This window comes from Mus caroli, chromosome 2 (genome assembly GCF_900094665.2).
Source record: "Mus caroli chromosome 2, CAROLI_EIJ_v1.1, whole genome shotgun sequence".
NCBI classification, from domain to species: domain Eukaryota; kingdom Metazoa; phylum Chordata; class Mammalia; order Rodentia; family Muridae; genus Mus; species Mus caroli.
Genome location: NC_034571.1, coordinates 28599656 through 28620654, shown reverse-complemented (window position 1 = coordinate 28620654; position 20999 = coordinate 28599656). Strand labels below are relative to the sequence as shown.

General features: G+C 51.8%; 1 protein-coding gene and 1 long non-coding RNA gene across 6 annotated transcripts in view; one reads left to right on the top strand and one right to left on the bottom strand.

The window, feature by feature from the left end:
- The window catches only part of Sh2d3c (SH2 domain containing 3C), a 34780-nt gene that overhangs the window by 8990 nt on the left and 4791 nt on the right, over positions 1-20999 (bottom strand). For 3 of the 5 annotated variants that reach the window (XM_021183545.1, XM_029474378.1, XM_029474379.1), the window contains exons 3-5: positions 8923-8962; positions 1509-1637; positions 110-564 (exon numbers count right to left, since the gene is read on the bottom strand). In XM_021183545.1, the coding sequence (XP_021039204.1) occupies positions 110-564; positions 1509-1637; positions 8923-8962 (624 nt within the window). Of the gene's footprint in view, positions 1-109; positions 565-1508; positions 1638-4700; positions 4929-8922; positions 8963-19312; positions 19459-20999 lie in introns of those variants that run through there. The other 2 variants (XM_021183553.2, XM_029474380.1) reach the window with 2 other exon arrangements.
- Positions 4214-13818, top strand: LOC110310535. Its single transcript, XR_003835976.1, has 3 exons — positions 4214-4566; positions 8850-8982; positions 13376-13818. It is a non-coding gene; the product is annotated as an uncharacterized LOC110310535 (long non-coding RNA).

Below are 20999 nucleotides of genomic sequence, written 5' to 3'. Positions count from 1 at the left end.
ACCTCCGAGGTCTCCCCACAGAGTCTCAGAGAGCCTCCTCTCTGCTGGGACTCCCTTCCATACCAGCATTTTCATTAACAAGCCAGAGGGAAGTGGGGATGTGGCTGACCTGTTGGGGCAGCCATCGCTGCGGGTGACCTTGTCAGTGGTGAGTCCGTCAGTCATAGTAATGCTTCGCCTCTTCATGTGGCTGCCCTTGGAGCCTGAGGGGCTGGCTGGGCTGGCAGTCTTGCTGCTGCCCTGGCTCAGGCCATAGCTGGCCTCGAGGTAGCGCAGTGGGAAGGTGCGGTTGACAGGGCAGTAGATGATAGCCCCACTCTGTTCGGACACGGCCTTACGGCTGCCCACGTGGTAGCGCACGAGGGCAGGCACGTGGTCGAAGCTCTCCTGCTCGAAGAGGTACCGGATGTGGGTGTAGCTCTCTCCGGCCTTCACCACCACCTTGTTGATCTTGAAGTGCAAGGCCTGATTGTGCCAGCGGCACGTGAGCACATAGTCCCCTAGGCTGGTGAGAGAGTCTCGGATGAGGAAGTCGCCGTTCCGCTGCACCAGAGTCTCAGAGACCTACAGAAGAAACGGAGAAATTAGGCATGGTGGCTAAAGAAGAAAGGGTCAGGGGACATGGTGACTTTGAATTTGGGACACCAAGACAGCACCTAGAGCATAGAGGATCTGGTTAATAGACATCAGACATCTAATGCTTAGGACCAGAGCCTAAGGTGACACCTCAGCTGAGGCCATGGGTCAGGGACACAGAGGCCCAGGAATGGCCAAAGGTGGCACTTGGGATTGGATGCAGGGATGCAGGAAATGCTGAAATCACTGTGATCAGAGATCTAGGTCTCAGACCCAGCCCCTCTCAGGGTTCCTACAAGGCAAAGTATGTTCCAGGCACTCTCCTGTAGCCATTCAGGCCCCAGCACAGCTCTGGGTGTCTGCTCCCTCGAGATGCTTTCTCTGCCTACAGCACATCTGTGCAGCACTCTATACTTTGTGAAAGGCTTGATACTCTGTGCCCTTCTGGGTTAACATCCTCTAAGGAAGCTGCCACCTCATCTCTTCTCTACATCCTGGAGCCTCTGTGCTGGGGCAAAGGGCCAGGTGACCCATCGGTTCAGGTTTGTGACTTATAAAGTTACCTCAGGCCAGATACTCAAACTTGGCCAAAACTGAGTAGCCCCAAAACGGATATTCTCTAGCCAGATCCACAGGAGGCTAATCTATAAACCAGGAATAACGAAACACAGTACGAACAACACCCCTCATGCTTGCATTCACCGGCACCAGGCATCCTACCCTATCTGCCTTAGCTCATCTCACCCTTACAACAGTCCCTCCCTTTGGGTCTCTCTATGCAGAACATGACTGCCTTTTGAGGAACTATTTCTCCATTCTACAGATGAGGATGCTGGAGCCTGGAGAGGCAAGGTGATTCCCTCAAGGTCACACAGTAAATGGTAAGACTAAAACCTCAGCCTTGCCAATGAATAGGCCTCGGGCTTGCTCACCTCACGAGGGATGCGTCCGTGGTACCAGGCATGGCTGCGGAGGTCCGTGCTGCTGAGCTTCAGTTCCTCTTCCAGCTCCTTGTGCAGTTTCTCTGGCGAGGAGTCAAGAATGTACTTCTCCTTGGAGAACTGCAAGGGGAGAGCGAGATTGGCATCTGTTTCCACGGCCCTGTCTCTCTTCCTTCAACTCATCCTGCCCCATGTCATCCGCTAAAACACTTGTCCTGCTGGATGGTCCTCACCTGTGGGTCCTCATCCCAGCTAGAGTAAAACCCCAGCTTACTCTATCAGAATGTACCTAGGCAAGGTGGATGCACTGAAGCCTAAGTCATGTCCTGTCCTCCAGGAAGCCCACAGGCTAAGAGATAGCCAAAGGGGCCAGGCAGAGCAGCTGCCATCAGCACCAGGGTGCTGGACAGCGGCAAAGTGCCCTCTCCTGCTCTAGGCCAGGGGATCAAGTCTGTGAGAGGTGAGGGTCTAGAGACTTCCAGGAGGACACTACCGTATGAAACCTTCTAGAGGTAGTAGGGCTATTGTGAAGGAAGGCCATCTACGGGTCAGTCTGAGAGGCACCGAGTGCCTGGGCCAACTAGGTGACAGGAATATGAACCCTGCAGAAGGGCCCAAAGGCAGCCATCAGCAGGGACGTGGGCCTCACAGGCATCTTCAATGTCTACTGTAGTCCTCTACACCCCTACCCCCCAAACACAATCTCAAGTGATCCTGCCAGATTGGGAGCTACAGCCCTGCACTGAGGTCAAAGGTCACTCACTAGAGTTAATGCTCAGGAACCTGCCCTCCCAGCTACCCACGGTGGGCAGTCGTAGGTTTAGAGGTTACCAATCCCAGGCATCCTATTGTCAGAGGAGGTTCCCATTGCCAGGCACACCCCCATCAAAGAGGCAAGCCCACCCCATGTGAGCAGTCTGGGACTTAACTCTTTCCTCAGTAAAATGAGTGGATTCTCTTAACTCTCTGCCCAGTAGAATGGGTGGGACTCCAGGATCTGCCTCACCTCACAGCTACGCATCTCCCTGGGAGGCTTTGCCAGTCCCTAAAGATGGCTACTCCAAGACTCCCATTCTAAACTGGTCAGAAGTGGATAGACAGGCAAAGCAAGAGAACAGTCTCTCCTGCATACTCCTGGAGTCTGGCAAGTCACTCCTCAGACTTTCCCAGATCTAAGACGCACACTCCACACAGGTTCTACCCTCATCTCCACTGTTTTTCAACCACCATAATTCCAGGGATGGCTAGACTCTCCGACTTCATTCATTCAACATGGGCCAGCCTCACGTTGGGTCCTAAGCTGGGGTTGGAACTCAAAGAGATCAGGATAGTCACTGCCCTAGGAGAGCCCATGAAGACCCCGACACTCAATCCCAGGCATCTGCATCTTCAGAGATGCAGTGTCCCCTGCCTGGTCAGGAGGTGGAGGATGGATGAGCAGGTAAAAGCTAAGGCCAGGGTGGGGCCCTGTGGGCAGATCCCGGTCTATGGATGGTGTAGCAGGTGGGGCAGGGCTGCAACACTGCCTGGAGAGCTGGGAGATCACCCATAAGTCTCAGAACACTGCAGTGTGGAGTCAGTTGAGGCCCTCAGTCAATGGCAGAGCAGCCCGAGGCACCAGCCTAGCAACCTAGAAGAAGTGTAAGGCCTGTGATAGTGTGGGCTCTGAGAAGCCTTCAGAGTTCTGGAGACAGTCAGAATGGTCTGTGTGCACAAGGGTAAGGCAGGGGCCTGAATTGGATACTGCAAGGCCTCCACCCACAACACAGCAAAAATCAATGCCATGGTAGGGCAGAGTGGTCTTGGCCAAGCCGAGATTTGGGCCTTTGCAGACTCCCTTATTTTTTAGGGTCATTAGCCTCTCCCATTTCCCTCTGCAGTGCTCACACCAGCCCAGGCCTCTCCCTTCAAATTGCACAGGATTCTGGGAAAGAAGGGTGAGCAGCCTGTGGAAATGGAACCTGTACCCAGCCTTACACACACACCACTCTCTGCACACACTGAAACTCCCCTCCCAGTTCCGGAGCAAAGTAGGGACAGACTGTATACTAAAGAACGTGGCCCCAAGACAGGACACAGCCTGTGTGACCTTGGACCAGTCACTTCTCCTGGCTAGGTCAGAGTAGCTTCATCTAGAAAGGATGCTGGAAACTGGCACCTCATTTCTAGCCCTAAGCAGAGCTTAGGTCAGAACTGGGGTTAAAAGGACCGATGATCCTCCACACATCTGGGGTAGGAAGCCCTAGGACCCCTGTGACCTCTTCCTCACCCTGGGCCTCAGGGTCCTTAGCTCCCAAGAGTTGGGGGGGTGGGGGTGCGAATGCAGCATCCTTGCGCTCAGAGCACTGCCATTGGTCAGAGATGATCTCACCGCCTCCCGGCTTGCGCACGCCTGATTGGCCCGTGCAGGGATGCTGTGCTCCGCCGCCGGCGGGGTCGTCATTCAGGCGGGCTCGGAGCAAGTGTGTGTGTGAGGTTGGGGGAGAGCTCAGAGGTGAGGCGCCCCACATCTCCCAGGATGCCCAAGAGGCAGGAGTGCAGAGAACCTCTGTCAGGGTCTCAGCCCCTTCCCACCAGCTGGTTTCCCACCACTCCCCTGGCTCCCTTAGGTATCCCAACCCCAGGCACAGCCACCCCAGAGGATGCTCTGCAGAGAGGCGGGGTCCGGGTCCTCCCCTCCACCCCCTTCCGTTTAACCCTCGCACCGCCGCTGTGCGCTCCTGCGCTTCTGGGCCAGCTGGACTGGGAGACCTACACCCCAGTACCTCAAGCCCACCCAGATGGAAGGAAGGTGGTGACACCGTGGTGTCCGCAGCGTGCCCTGCGCATCCTGCCTCTCATTCAGCCTCTAGACATCAGCCCTGCGATCCTGGTACAATAGGGAGCCAGGTGGCCCGGGGTCAGCAGCAGGGACCTCATAACTAACAGAAGGAACCCCATCTCCCAGCCCGAGTTCCAGCTTCAACTCCCTATCACGTCTCCTGCAGCCTAGAGTCCAAGGAATGGCACCCTGCACCCGCATCCCGTGGAGCGCCCTGGTCACCCCGAGGTGAGCTATGGCGACCCCGCCCCCTCCCTTTGCTGGCTGTCCAGACTGCACGACCCTGCGGGGATGCTCTTGGACTGCGGTCCCCATCTCAGCGGCGGGGCGCAGTGACCCGGGTCCCCGTGCCGCCCCCTCACCTGCACCTGTACCAGCGAGCCACGGTAGAAGCAGCAGGCGGCGGCGGACAGCGCACTCCACAGGCTGCAACGCTCGGTCATGGTGCGGCCGGGAGACCCGGGTCCCCCGAGCGTACCAGGGGTGACGGCCGAAGGGGCAGGGGCGCGGGGACCGACCGGGCTGGGCACCGGCTGCGCGTGCCTCTCAGCGGCGCGATTACCTCATCGCCTGGTCGGGGGAGGAGCAGGGAGGCGGGGCGGGGAGACCCCACCCTCCAGCCAGCTGGGGAGGGAGGGGAGCGAGGAGAGGGAGGGGAGGGGACCATTGTTCCTCCCTCCACCACCACCCCATTGCCCTGTGCGGGTTCCCCAGAACCTGCCAAGAGGTTGCCACCCAGGGCAGTGGGGTGGAGTAGGGGCCCCCCGGGGCGGGCGCGGAGAGCCTCCTGCTTTTCCCCTCTCTCGCACCTCTCCAGACCTGGAGGGAGCCGGCAGGGACTTTGAATTCAATTCGATCTAAAGCTACAAAAATCCCCATGTTTAACCCAATCCTTTGTGGCTTTGGGTTTCTCATCTCTAATTGAGAATAGCAGGGTTAGACTGGCAGGCTCACTGACTGTACCACACTCCTAAGGCTGTTAAAGTGCCAAGTGCGGCTCACCTGCCTCTCTAACTCGCGGGGCTTCCCACCCTGGGGCCCTTCTCTTTAAACCCCGACTGGCTTGTGTGAAGATGTCTGCAATACACGGTGAAGACCTGTGTTGAACTTTGTGAATATCACCAAGCCCAATTAAAAAAAAAAAAGTTGCCCGGTACAGATAATTATCCAGTAAAGATGCTCTACTGTGTGGTAACTAGGCATCACAAAACCTAGACTTGGGGCTCTTAGAGTGTTTGCCTACCAAGGGATAGGCATGGAGTCCAATGCCAGCACAGAAAGAGTCAAAATCTGGACCACATTAGCTGATAGAATGTTTGCTTGCCCAGCAAGTAAGTCCCCAGCACTTCATAACGGAGACGTGGTGGTTCACACCTGTAATCTCAACAGTCAGAACGTGAAACCAGGAATATTACAAGTTCAAGATCATCTTTGGCTACATGGTAAACTCAAGGCCATTCTGGGAATACATGAGATTCATCATCATTGTCGTCGCCATCACCACCACCATCGTCTAGATAAATCTGGTATCCAAACTCTCCCCACAGCCTATGTGACATCAAGTAGGTGAGTCCACATCTCTGGTCCCCAGATGTAGATATACTGGAAGCTCTGATTACCACGACTGAAAACTTTCTGTCTTTGGTCTTTTGAAACCCTGAGAGTCCAGGATCCCTGGCATTGTTTGGATTTTGGAGTTCTGGACAGTCTTCAAAGAAGAACACTTTCAGGGCAGGAATGGCGTTTGGAAATAGCTGATCCCAACCCCCATAGGCAGAGACTTTAAGAACAGAAGCTAGGACTCCTTTAAGAACTGGGGGCTCTGGATACAGAGAGCAGGTGTTATCCCCCTTATAATTGTTTAAAGTATTTTACCGTCTGTAATGAGATGGCACCCAGGGCCACAAGCAAGCTGGGCAAAGGTTAGACCCCCAGCTATATCCACAGCCCTAAAATCTATATCGTAACTCCATAAAAAGACGAGAGAGCCACGAGTCCTCATAAGGCTCACGCTGCCTTGCCAGACAGAGCAGATCTGTGGGGTTCATCTCCCACCTCAGCTCAACTCCCTCACATAACCCCTCCCGTGCTATAACAGCTCTGTGACTCAATATCCCTGAAATCTGGGGCTAGGCCAGCTGCCCTGGCCCAGACTCAAGCATCCCCTCGTGGCACAGTCTCACTGAGCCCCCAAAGTCCCCTGTTTCACATAAGCAAATGCTAAGTGTCAGAGAAGCAAGCCACCCAAGTCACTGCCAGACTTGAAACCAAAATCTAGAGCAGGGGATACGGCTTTGTGCATAGAGCACTAGCCTCGCCTGCAGGAAGATTGGGTATGGTGTCCAGCACCACAGGAACCAAGCAGAGTAGTGAATGACTAAAATCCCAGTCCACTGGAGATGAAAGTGAACGGTAAGGAGTTCAAGGTGGAGGTAGTGGTGCACACCTTTAATCCCAGCACTTGGGAGGCAGAGGCAGGTGGCTCTCTAAATTCAAGGCCAGCCTGGTCTACAGAGCAAGTTCCAGGATAGCCAGAGCTACACAGAGAAACCCTGTCTCAGAAAACAAAAACAAAACAAACAAAAACGTTCAATGTAATCTTTGGCTACATAATAAGACTGAGGCTACCCTGGGCTACTTAAGACCCTGTGCATGCGCACACATGCTTTTGACACATATCTGTAATCCCAGCACTGGGGAGTTAGAGGCCAGTGTTTGAGACCAACTGTTTTATAGAGTCAATTTCAGGCCAGCCCAGGCTGAATAAGTAAGTAAGCAAGCAAGCAAGCAAGTAAATAAATAGATAAATCCTAGTTCTGCTGGATTATAAAATGTGTCCAAACTGTGCAATTCTCTGGTTCCCTGCCTGGCCTGAGAGCCCTTTGCACGAAGAGCTGGCACCTCTCCCCTGCTCTCTGCAGCAGCAGCTGCTCATCTAGGGCTGACTCTGGTGGAGCTTCTGACTGGGGAAGGCCAAGGACATGGTCCTGAGTCTGAGCCTCAGGCTTGGGGCTTGGTACCAGCTCTGCCCCACAAGATCCCTTGGGACTATGAGGGAGCCATAGGTTTCTTCTTTCTTTCTTTCCTTCTTGCTTGCTTGCTTCCTTCCTTCCTTCCTTCCTTCCTTCCTTCCCTCCCTCCTTTCTCTCTTTCTCTCTTTCTTTTTGGTTTTTCGAGACAGGGTTTCTCTGTATAGCCCTGGCTGTCCTGGAACTTGTAGACCAGGCTGACCTCGAACTCAGAAATCCGCCTGCCTCTGCCTCCCAAGTGCTGGGATTACAGGTATGCGCCACCATGCCCGGCTTTTTTTTTTTTTTCCATAGGTTTCAAAACTAAATCTGAGTTCAGTTTCTCTAAAGAACAGCCACAAAGGCTTCAGGAGATGGGTCAGTGAACAAAGGCCCCTGCTGCCAAGCCTGAAGACCTAGCTCAACCCCCAGAACCCACACGGGGAAGCAGAGAACCACATGTTGTCCTCTGACTCTAACATACACATCTAGAGACAGACAGACAGACAGACAGACAGACAGATAGACAAATAAATAAATAGCAGCATGGTTTTGCAAACAATTGGCTTTTAAAATGTTACTTAGCCTTATTGTTATTACTATTATTTCAAAACCTATGTTTTCTTGTTAAAACAGGGTCTTAACTGTGGTCCAAGTTGGCCTGGCACTTGCAATCCTCCTGCCTCAACCACCCAAGTTGCTGAGCAAGCAACAACAACAACAACAACAACAACCACGCCTGAACTGTGTGGCTGGCTCACTCTGTAAAGTGTTGGCATACAAGCTTGATGATAGGAGTGCACGCTCTAGCAGCCATGTTAAAAAAATAAAAATGCCACGTGCGATGGTTACTTTGAAACCTCGGCTTTGGGGGGTGAACACAGAAAGAACCTGGGAGCTCATGGGCCTGCCAGTGAACCCCAATCAGTGAGACCCACCATGGACAGGAACAACCGTGAGGTCTACCTATGACTTCCACAGACACACGAAGACACACATGCAAGCGTGCACTCACACACACAAACTACATCTTAAACATTTCTAGGACAAGATAAGCTGGCCTCAAATCTCACTATGTAGACGAAGATGACCTTGAATTTATCCCGCTGCCCCATGAGCACCGGGGTTACAGGCATGCAGGACCACACTCAGTTTATGTGGAGCTGGGGACTGACCCCCAAGGCCTTCTGTATACTAGGTAAATGCTCACCCATCGAGCCATATCCCATCCCCAGCCCCCACATCCAGCTCTTGTCTGTGAATTGTGCTGAGTGTCTGCTAAAGATCTGAGTCACTTCTGCTGTGTCCCAGCCTCAGCCCTCAGATGCCCAGGCTGACTGGGATCTCATTATGGTGGCCACTGCATGGGGACACCCTTGGAATCCTGTCCAGTTGGTGAGTTTGGGGCTAGCAGAGAGGCAGGAGGCATGGGGAATAGCTTCCCAGAATGATAGCTGTCCCCAGGGGCTGCCCCCACCCCCGACCTTCTCCTTCTCCTCCCAGGAGGAAGTCTGGTTCACAGCAGACCCCGAGTGCTCTATCATATCTAGCATACTGTGACCAACCCCCAGCCTACCTTCACATAGTCCCCAGCGGCCTCCAGCTCTGCAGCAGTCCTGGAAGAAGAAAAAAAGAGGTGAGTCCTATCAGCACTTCTCAGATCCTGAGTGTCCACCTGCCTGCTGATGTGAGGCCTGGTCCTGGCCTTGGGAGCCCGGGATGCTTACTGCTATGGCTACTCCACCACTCCCAGCTGTGCAGCCCTGAATGAGTTCCTTCACCTCTCTGATCCCGAGTTTCCTCTCCATAAATGAGGAACAAAGACAGCCACTGCCTAATGGAGTTGTCTGAAGCACTCGGGATGAGTGTTCACCCAGCTCATGATGTGCATTTTCCTGATGTCAGTTTCCTCTTTCTGCCTCTTCCATACAATTCCTACTTCTGAGTCTATACACTAGAGGGCTTGAGTCTATACACTAGAGGGCCTGACTCTACACTAGAGGGTCTGAGTCTATACACTAGAGAACCTAGTCTGAGGCTCACTCCTCCCTGGCCCTTCACTCCTTGGTCTACATTGCCAGCATATTGGCTACTGCAGGTTACAGGGAGCACACACCTATTCTCTCTGCCTTCAGGGTGGTAGGAATGAAGCCTAGAGAGGCCAGAGGTGGCAGCTTTTCCAGGATGCTGAACAGAGAGCCTTCCCCTTTGTGAGTCACTTCTTTCTCCTAGCCACAGCGTCTCTCTCTCTCTCTCTCTCTCTCTCTCTGTACATACACACCCATCCCCTCCAGTGTCCTCTATGTGAGAAGCATCCCCAGTTTGCTATGCACAAGTAGCTCCTGGTCCTCCCTATCTTCCTTCACAGCTGGGTACCAGCTCCCTCCTCCCTGCTGAGACAGCCAAAGCCTCAGGTTCACTTTCTATCCTGGACTGGCCAGGCCAGCAGACTCCACCCCACTCAACAGACCTTGATCCATGTAACAGGCCACACACTACCCAGGAGGAACTCCTCCCTTCAAAATGAAAGGCAGAGTCTGTCCCTGCAGCCAAGCCACCGACACTTGCATGGCTTTCTTCTGGTTCCCTATGTCCACTACCCCATTACTGTCAGCTTCAGCTCTGACACCAGACAGCGACTCAGTGTACAGCAGGTGGCCTCAGTCCCCAGAGCTCTCCCTACCCCTCCCTACCCACCAAGGCTCACTATGCTGCTGTCCAGTCTGATTCTTATACTCAAGCAATCCTCCTGCCTCAGCATCCAAAGTAGCAGAAATTATAACAACTGCAGGCCTGTCTAAAATTCTTTCCCTCTTTTCCAGTTCTGGGGAAGAGAGCCCAGGCCTTGCATACTCTAAGCAAGCACTCTATGCCGATCCACGTCCTCAGACCCCATCTGCTAAAGAATAAAATGTAGACTCCCCTCCACAGCAGTGTAATTTATCATCCAAACCAAAATTCTCACCTCCTTGAGAATAAAGGGGTGGTTACTATGACAGAAAACTGGGACCTAGCTCCCTGACCTCTATGGCTCTGTGTGCTGCTGGCACCCCCCTGCCTACCACACCAACACTCTACGATGTCTACCTCAACTATGCTGTCCCTCCTGCCCCAGTTGCATTGGCCTCGCCTGCTTGTTCCTGCCACAGGGCCTTTGCACTTACTTGGAACAGTCTTTCCCCAGACTTTCACAAGGCTTTTTCCTCCCCCCACTTTATTCAGGGCTCAGTTTAAAGTCACCTCCTCAGAGAAGCCTTGCCTGGCCACCCCACGTACGACAGTCCTTCAGCCTTATTCTCTGTCTCCCACCTACTTCTGTCTCCCTCGTCTCTCCGATCCCTACCTGCAACAACCATTTCGCTTTTATTTCTAAACCGGAAAGTAACAAGAGACCAGCATGAGGGTATGGAGCATCAGCGAACCCCAGGCCCCAGTGCAGTGCCAGGCAGAGGAGACTAGAATATACAGCGTCATAGTATACATGGATAAGAAGAGGGCCAGCCAACAGCCACCATGCAGTCTTTCTCTTAGACTGAACAACTTGTTCCCAGACACTGACCCCAGATTTCCCATCTGCAAAATGGGAATGGAATGTATGCTCAAACACAGGAGCCTAATTTTCAAAACAAAAGATGAGCTAAAAGAAAGGAAGGAAAAGAAGTAGTCCCTGAGGCCAAGGCTCCCAGCTCCATGTAGCTACTCCTGTTCTGACATTCTAAAGTCCTTTATTATTAACTTTGCCTGCTAGAAAATCCTTCCTGGCCTCTACCCTCTGCCCCTTAAACTGCAGTCTGCAATAGCACAGTGCTTCTGTGAGCCACACTGTGGCTCTAAAGCCTCTTCAGTGCTTCCTGGCCAGTGACACTGTAAGGGAGGTGGAGGACAGAGCCCCTCCCCTGTCCGCTCTGTCCACTCTTCCCGGGTGAGGTGTCCCATCCCAACATTTCCGGCCATTCAGGCCCGGAAATCCTCCCAGTGCTGGGAACAAATTGTCAGGGACACACTGGGATTAGCCCTGTGCCTCCTCCTGTTTCCTGTCCACTTCCTCTTAGGTTTTGGGGCAGGAATACAGCCCTAAAGATGGGGTGCTGCCCAGCTTACGTGGGTGGTCAGAGCCAGGGAGGTTGTCCAAGGCAGAGCCACAGCCCAAGAAACTTCAACCCCTTCCCCTCCCTTGCCAGCCATAGCTCAGTCATTTCAGTACACAACATGACTATGGCCACTGATAACCTATGGCCATTACTGGCCTGAAGATTATCACAGGCCACCCTTCCTCCATTTGTGGCCCTGAGACACACTCATCAACTCCTAGTAGCTCTGTTAAAATAAAAGCTGGAGTACAGTTTCCCTTTGCCCTGTCTGGCAGCAGGGACCCAGCTTCATCAGCCTGGGAGACAAGGTTACTAACAGACTCCAAGGGATGGGCTCCTTATGGCCACACCCACACATACTCACTACATGGAGCTGCTCCGGCCAAGGCCAGATGGTTAAGTACCCCCCCTCACCCCCCAGCACTAACTCTAGAGGGCCTCTGTGCTGTTTGGTGTTTGGTTGGTTTTGTTTTTTGAGACAGGGTCTATCTGTGTAGCCCTTGGCTGTCCTGGAACTCACTCTATAGGCCAGGCTGTCATCGAATTCTGCCTACCAAGTGCTGGGATTAAAGGCTTGGGCCACTGTGCCCCGCTGGGCTTTGCTTGTTCTGTTCCCTCTGGACATTGGCTTACAACAGTGTTGAGAAGCTAACAGTCATCTGGTGTGTTGTATGGTTGTTATGTGTGTGTCAATGTGTGTGTCTGTGTGTGTGTGTGTTGTGTGACTGTGTGAGTGTGAGTATGTGAGTGTTTATCTGTGTGTATGTCTGTGTGTGTGTGAGCATATATCTCTGTGTGTATGTCTGTGCATGTGTGTCTGTGTATAGGGTGTATGTGTGTGTCTGTGTATATTCATGTGTGTGTGTATGTCTGTGTATTCATGTGTGTGTACCTGTGTGTCTGTGTATGCATGTGTGTGCATATGTGTGGATGTGTACATGTGTGTGCACTGTTTGCATGTCTGTGTGTGTACATGTGTTTCTGTGTGTATATGTGTGCGTCTGTGTGTGCAAGTTTGTGAATGCAGATCCATGCATACCACTGTCCTCCTGTGGAGATCAGAGACTCTCCCACCAGGCTTAGTGTCAATCCTTGCCTTCCACCTTGATTGGGGTGGGCTCTTTATGTTGGCTTCCTACTGCATTCACCATGGCAGCTGGCCAGCATGCTTCCAAGGGCTCTCCTGTCTCCCACTTCACATTAGGAACACAGAGATTATACATCTGGCTGCTCTATGGGAACTCAGGTCCCTGCACCTATGAAAGAAATGCTGTAGTGACTAAGCCATCCTCCTGGCTGCAGCACTGCGTGTGCGTGTGCGTGTGTGTGTGTGTGTGTAATAACAAACACTTCAAACACTTCACCACTGAGTTACACACATCTCTGGACATGCCTCCTCTCCCTCTTCACTCTTACTCCATCTCTGGCCTCCAAAAACTATTTCCAAAGAACTCCAGGGTCTGAAACCTCTGGGCCTTTGCACCTGACGTTACATTCCCTTGGCCTGGGCTGTAGTGTCTGCCTGACAGCCACAGGCGGGGGTAACTCCTGCTCAGCCTCCAGCTGTCAGTTTGTTCCGAGATCTTTTTAGAATACGCTCCCTTTCATTGCAACGACCAAATCCAGAAATCAAAGTGCTCCTCACAACTCAGCTTTGAGAATTAATTCAATATTTCTTACGCTGTATACTTAAAAGATACTTCCCCTCTAATATTAGTGGTGAGATCAGTTAACAGGCAACAGTGAGGACTGAGCTAAATCAGGCCCATTCGGAGGCAGCATTCATTATTTAAATAACCGACCCTGTAATTGCCTGTATTAACTGATTTGTTCTGATAACTGACACCATGAGCTGCATAGATCAGTTTAATTAATTGCATTAATGAGTAGTAATTAGTAGCCATTATCCTTTATTTCCCTAATGCGGGCTGGAAGCAGAATTTCACCTTTAGGAACCTCTGACCTGGACCAGAAGGAAGACTGAACTTCCACAAGGATCCTGGAGACGTGGAGAAGGAGGCTGCCCCACCCCTCTGCCAGGCATGGCCTTACCCTCTGTACAGGCCTGGCTGCCCTCTTTCTGTCCTGAGTTTCTTCCTTTGGGCCTTAGGGTCTGGTCATAAGGCCCGAGAAGAGAGATGTGCAGGTCTGACACCTGCCTCCCTCTCTCTGAGGCTTGGCTTCCTCATCGTCTGAGGGGACATCATGTGTGCCTGGAAGGCCACGATGCTCATGTGACCGTGAGCGCCGGGACCCCTCGCCCCAGTGGGCTCCAGATCCCGATGCCGTTCTCCTGGGGTATTAGACCTTTCCTTACATAGACCCTGTTTCTGTTTTGCTCAGTTTTGTTATGTTTTCAAGATAAAAGTCTAGGCTTGTCTGAAACTTGCTGTGTACCCAAAGCTGGCCTTGAACTCCTCACCTTCCTGCTCCCACTTCCCAAGTACTAGGTGGGATTATAACAGGTGTTTGCTATCATCCTATGTGGTTGGCTTGGCTTTAGATTTTGAGACAGGATCTCACTCTCTGTAACTCAGGCTGGCCTTGAACTCACAATCCCCAGGACCATCTTTCTCACCCATTGTGGAGAGTGGCAGTGGGTACCTTCTGCTGGGTGCCTTCAGCTTCAGTGGTCTAAGCAGAGAACTCTGGGATGGAAAGCAGGGTCTCCTCTGAGACAGCAACAGCCACGGGAGCTGAGAGTCTCTGCCAGGATTTATTACCTGCCCTCACCCAAAGTACAGGCTACCACTGGGTCAGCCACATCCCTGATCCAGTCCTCCTGGTGTGGGGAGCCATTAGGAAAGGCACTGGCCTAGGAGGAAGGGCAGAGTCAAGGATGCTGAGCCTGAGCTACCAAAGGTGGCTGGGAGCCTGCCAAAGAGAGCTGAGAGCTAGAGAGAGGCCCTTAGAGAGTGCGGAGGATAGAGCATCTGCTGACTGTGAGTGCAACACTGTAAGCAGGGAAAGCCCAGCTGAAGCAGGGTGCCCTGCCCCAGGCACAGAGCGCAGACTACAGCTGAAGTGGTCTGAGGTCTGTGTCTGTTGTGCCCCCTCCTATGGAGTAACATCCCTGGAAAAGAGGAGCCAATCCCAGGTGGAAACAGAAGAAAGCTGGGGAAGAGACAGGAGATAGATAGCATTTTACTCAGACAGCCAAGAGACCTGACTGGGAACAGGAAATGGGGTGAGCAGCACTTGGGGAAGATCCTTGGGGATTCTGAAAGGCACCTAAACAGGAAGTAGAAAGCTGGGACCCGGGGGCTGGCGATGGCTCAGTGGTTAAGAACACTGACTGCTCATCCAGAGGTCCTGAGTTCAATTCCCAGCAACGACATAGTAGCTCACAACCATCTGTAAGGGAATCCAGTGGCCTCGTCTGGCGTGTCTGAAGACAGCTACAGTGTACTCATAAACATAAAATAAATAAATGTTTCTTTAGAAAGAAAGAAAGAGAGAGAGAAAGAGAAAGAAAGAAAGAAAGAAAGAAAGAAAGAAAGAAAGAAAGAAAGAAAGAAAGAAAGAAAGAAAGAAAGAAAGAAAGAAAGAAAGAAAGAAAGAAAGAAAGAAAGAAAGAAAGAAAGAAAGAAAGAAAGAAAGAAAGAAAGAAAGAAAGAAAGGAAGAAAGGAAGGAAGAGAGAGAAAGCAAGCAAGCTGGGACCCTGAGTGAGACCCATTCATTCCGTGGGATTCAGTTTCCCCTCCTATAGCATGAGCAACTGCCATGTACTGGACATCACTGGTTCATGTCCATGCCTTCTACCTGACATCCTATCTAGTCTTCACCATCAGGGGAAATTAAGGCTCAGAGGCAGAAAGGGACTTACTCAACGACACACATTCACTGGGTGTCTGACCCAGTCCTACTTGGGCCCCACTCCACACAGGCCCAGCAACCTGCAAACCGGTCCCCTGAGGGCTGCAAGCGATGTCGTGTGAGTGGAAGGTCAGCGTGGGGAGCCGCTCATCTTTCTTAAGATGGTCAGGTTCCCACAGCCCAAGGCATCTTGGGTCTCTCGGACTGTGAGAAAATCTCCACAGGAAATGAGAGCCAGGAGCAGCTGGGCCCCTTCAGAAGACATGGACCAGCCGCCCCCAGCCCCCAGCGACTCCCCCCTCCACGGGTAATCGGGTAATCACTACCAGATGCCCGGCTGCTAACGTCACTCTTCAGGGCCGAAAGGGTCGTGGGACTCTGGGGAGACTTGGAAATTCTTGAACCAGAATCAACATTCCAAAAGGAAATAAGGAAGGGGAGGGGGTGTCCTGGTCTGTTTGCAGTGCCTGGCACTGGGGCTGGGACAATTTAGGATGCCCTGTCTCTGTTTTAGGATGTCATTTATCCTAGTCTAAGAGTCTTCCCAAGTAGCTGTCTGGGAGGATAGCAAAGGACATTCAAGGCGGGCATTACAGAGCAGGACAGAGCTAAGTTCACATCCCCCTGCAGATGTGACCAACTTATAAGAGGCTGAGGACAGCTGTGAACTGAAGCCCAACACACAACTGTAAACTTGCTTTGCTGATGACAACTTCATGTCACAATGTCCAAAGGCTGGGCACGGGCAGGAGATGCATTGTGGGTAGAGTGCTTGCCTAGCACGCAGGAGGTCCTAGGTTCCATCTACAGCACCCTATAAGGCCAGGTGTGGTGGTGCACACCCAAAATCCCAGCCCTTCAGAGGGTCAGATGGTCATGATCACCCAAGGCCAGCCTGGGCTATGAGCCCCTGACTCAAAAAATAAACAACAAAAAGGTTTAAATTTACCATACCTGCAAGGAGAAAGACTCTCCTGAACAAGACTGAGTGGGACCCGAACCCATTCGCTCTCTGCTTCCTTCTATCCTCTGCTCCAGACATTCTGATCTCTACCATGAGCCAACTAACTGAAGACACTCCCGGTTCAGGACTTCGTGCAGGTGGCTGTCACAGCTTGGCTCACTTCCCCCGAGAGCAATGTGTTTGCTTCCTTCATTATCCAATTATTTTTCCTCCCTAATTGTTTGGCTTGGTTTGTTTTGGTTTGTTTTCAGTTCTTTGGAGATGGGATTTCTGTCCTGGCTGTCCTGGAACTCACTTTGTCAACCAAGGTGGCCTCAAATTCAGAGATCCACCTGCCTCTGCCTCTGGAATGCTGGGATTGAAGTCTGCTGCTACCAGCACTTCCCGCTCCTTTCTAACTTACCTAAGGTTGCCTCCCTAGCACTTTCCCCCAAGGCCAATCTCAGCGGCTTGATTGTAAATTTTCTTGATCTTCTTTAGTTGCCCCTTGTAACTCATCAGTCAGCTTTGCCATCTGACCCTCTGCCTCTGGGAGGAGGTCTCCATTAGATTCAACCTTCTGTGCTCACTGCTCTCTGTGAAGCCTGGGTATTGCCTCCAGGAGCATTAAAATGAATGATAGGCTGGTGAATTAGCCCAGGGAGTGAAGACTTGTGCTTGTCCTGCAAGCCTGATTGATTGGAACATGGTCCCTGGATCCCACACACAGCAGAGAGCCACAAAGTTGTCCTCCGGCCTCCACATAGACACACATTCTAACAAGACCTACACCAATGTAATAATAAGTACAAGTTGAAAGATGTGTAAAATAATAAAATGAATGAAACACTAACTCTGCTTCAATGTGCCCTTTTGTGTGTGAAGTATGCCCAATACCAGGGCACTGTGGAAAACCATTTGAAATACTGGTAGAAAGTCTTGAAATTTTCGTTGAGGGCCTGGTGGTTAAGATTTGAGCTAAGAAGCCGGGCGGTGGTGGTGCATGCCTTTAATCCCAGCACTAGGGAGGCAGAGGCATGTAGATTTCTGAGTTCGAGGCCAGCCTGGTCTACAAAGTGAGTTCCAGGACAGCCAGGGCTACACAGAGAAACCTGTCTCGAAAAACAAAAAAACAAAACAAAACAAAAACAAAAAGATTTGAGCTAAGAGTTACTCAGGCCTGAGAGTAAACTTGGGTTCTCACAAATACTCAATGTATAACCCCAGGACAGTCCTCCCTATCATCCCAGGAGAGTGCTCCCTCTAACCCCAGGAGAGACCTCCCCTTTAGCCTTAGCCTAACCACTGGGAAAATGGAGCGACAGAGTCATTCACTTTCAGGACCCGATGGGTGCTTGACAGCTTAAAGGGACCCTGGCTTGACACTTGTGTGGGTCGGGAAGGTATGGGGGGTTCTCCTTCCTTCTCCAGGCCTGGCCTCCCCCTGTGTCACACTGATTTGGGGGTGAGGGGAGTTCTCTGGACCCTGCTGTCTCATTCCCCCCACGCCCTCCTCCGGCAGAAGGCTGTGTTTCTTGGGCAGAGGATGCAGGCAGGGCTGCTGTGCTCCACTTGGCCAGCTGAAGGTCAGCCCCTCCTGCCTCATCCCCCATGATCTCAGCAGAGACAGGGCACCAGGAAATCCCTGCAGCCTCACCTCTTCCCCTTCCTTCCTCCTGCTCCAGGTGCACCCTGCCTTCCCAGGGTGGGGGAGGGACACCAGCTCCCTAGCCCGGGCTACTCTGACATCCACTCAGGAAGGCGGGTCCCATCCCGCTCACTGGCGCTCTGAGCTAGCCTTCTGCCTAACTAGATGGCTCTTCAGAGAGCATCTCAGACTCATGTGGGCTCCTGGAGACCCAGAGGCCCAGCACGGGACAGAGTTAGCCTGAGAGCCCCACTCAGAAAGTCCCCCTGGAGGTTGAGGTTGGGGTGGGGACACTGGGTCCTAGAGCACCAGAACAGGGCTTGATCTGGCCTGCTAAACCCACCCTAGAACTCCCAAACGCTTCAGGAGATGGGAGGCAGAAGTTCCACTGTTTCTCTTGGTCAGGTCCAGGCGAAGCATCGCTAGAACAAGCCTCTGCCATAACAGCTTGGGCTGAGTGTCAGACTGGACATTTGAAAGGCTTCTCAAGACGCTTCCGCAGAGGCCCCGGCCCTGCCCTAGAGGAAGGTGTTCTAGAGGCATAAGCCTAGGAGGTAGAGTCAAACAAACTCCTATTCTGACTTCCACTAGACCAGTCAAACAGGCAAGCAGACTTTTCTATCTTTATTTACAAAATGGGTTCTCTCTCCAGGATCTGTCAGAAGATTAGCAGAGATGCAGGGTGTGTTTAGAGACAAGGCAGGGAACAGTCACAGCTGAAGGAAAATTCCAGAAGCTGCCAGGTGTGGTGGCATGGGTCTGTAAGCCCTGAACTTTCCAGGTGGATGCAGGATGATCAAGCGTTTGAGTACCAGCTAAGCATGATGGCCCTCACTTTTAATCCCTGAACCTGGGAGGCAGGCAGATTTCTTTGGGTTGAAGAACAGTCTAGTGAGTTCCAGGACAGTCAGGACTACAGGAAAAAGTTTGAGCACAGCCTGTGTTACATGAGACCCTGACTCAATAGTAAAAAGAAAGAAAAATCCCAGATGTTAAAAACAAACAAACAGGGCTGGAGAGATGGCTCAGCGGTTAAGAGCACTGACTGCTCTTCCAAAGGTCCTGAGTTCAAATCCCAGAGACCACATGGTGGCTCACAACCATCCATAACGAAATCTGATGGTGTTTCTGAAGACAGCTGCAGTGTATTTACATATAACAATAAATAAATCTTTAAAAAACAAACAAACAAACAAACAAACAAGCTGGGCAGTGGTGGCACACGCCTTTAATCCCAGCACATGGGAGGCAGAGGCAGGCGGATTTCTGAGTTCGAGGTTAGCCTGGTCTACAGAGTGAGTTCCAGGACAGCCAGAGCTACACAGAGAAACCCTGTCTCGAAAAACCAAACCAAACAAACAAACAAAACCCCATAGCAGTGTGTGTCAGTTGCTCCAGCGACCAGCATCTCCCCACTGGTCCACTCCTGCTGTCCGCTTGCCCTCCCTAGCCAGTTTGGTCACTCACCTTCGGGGCTCTAGCGCAGAGCACCTTCGGCCCACTGCAGTCATCCCGTGATCACAACCTGAAGCCCAGGAACCGGCTCAGTCTGACACTCCCGCTAAGACTCCGGGCTAGGAGTTACTGAGCTCAGAGTAGGACCCTAGGGGCAGGGCCAGACCTGAGGACCACGCCCTAGACACGCCTCCCGCTCGTAGGATCCAAAGAAAAACAAATCCTCCTCAAACTTGCTCCTCTCTGGCTCCTCCTCCCCTCCCTGTCAGTCACAATCTAGGCTGGAGAAGGAGGTTCCTCCTTCCGAGCACACAGCCCCTGCCTCTCCGGCGAACCAATCAGTGTCTCTAAGTGGGAGGAGCCAAGCTACGGGTGAAATCTCTGACCAGGGAAAAGAAACCTTACAGCCTCAAGGATCTGGACCTCTTGCATCCTTAACTGCAAAATGAAGTCGAATTTTGGAGAGGGTAGCTGGGGAAGGCAGCCTGAGGCAGCAAGAAATAGTGGGAAAAGCCTTAACTGTATTAATTATGAAAGTACCATTTCCCAAGCCAGGAGGTGGTGGTTTGGTTTTTTGGGGTTTGTTTTTTTTTTTTTTGTGGGAGTGTGGGGGGAATTAGGCAGGTGCACATGCCATCACATACCAGCCCTCTCCCTTCACCTTGTGGACACTGGGGATCAAGCTTGCTCTACCACTTGGTAGTATGTGTCTTTACCAGCTGAGCCAGCCATCTTGCAGGCTCGCTATTTATTTATATCTTTTCCTAAACTCAGTTTATAGGACCCAATAAGTAAGTCCTTATTTACAAGTGGCTTTCTAGAAAAGGCATTAGTCACGTTGGCCCCCAGAACTAAAGGCGCTGAGTTGGGTGGGCCTCAGTTCAACCCCAGCTTGGTTGCTAGCAGGATGAAAGGGGTTCCCTGAACCTGTTTCCTTCTCTGCTGTAAAAACAGTATATCTCTAGCTGGTTTTCTTTTGAGAAGTAGTTACAAATGTTTCCGAGAGTGCCTAGTTGTGGAAAGCTCTTGGGGGTTCCTTCTGCCCTGTTTCTCTCTCCCATTCTTCCTCTCATGTTTTCCAGGCTGGCCCAGAGCTTCATATAAAGCCAAGAATCACCCTGAACTGCAGGTCCTCTGGCTTGCAGCTCTCAAGTGCTACCACACCAACTTATTTGGTGACAGAGACTGTGCTGGACTTTTCAGCTTGACACAAGCTAAAGTCACCTGAAAGGAGGGAGCCTCAGTGATGAAAATGCTTCCAAAAGATCTGGTTGTAGATCAGGTAGTGGTGGTGCCGGCCTTTAATCCCAGTAACTAGGGAGGGAGAGACAGGAGGATCTCTGTGAGTTCCAGGCCAGCCTGGTCTACCGAGTGAACTAGTTCTGGGACTTCCAGGGCTACACACACAAACCCTGTCTCCAAAAACCCAAAACAAACAAAACACATTGGGGCTGTAGGCAAGCCTGTAGAAGCTTTGCTTTGCTTGCTTGCTTTCTTTCTTTCTTTCTTTCTTTCTTTCTTTTCTTTTTTTTTTCTCGAGACAGGGTTTCTCTGTATAGCTCTGGCTGTCCTAGAACTCACTCTGTAGACCAGGCTGGCCTCCAACTCAGAAATCCTTGTGCCTCTGCCGCCCAAATGCTGGGATTAAACCACGCCTGGCTCTGTAGGAGCTTTTCTCAATTAGTGATTGGAGGACACA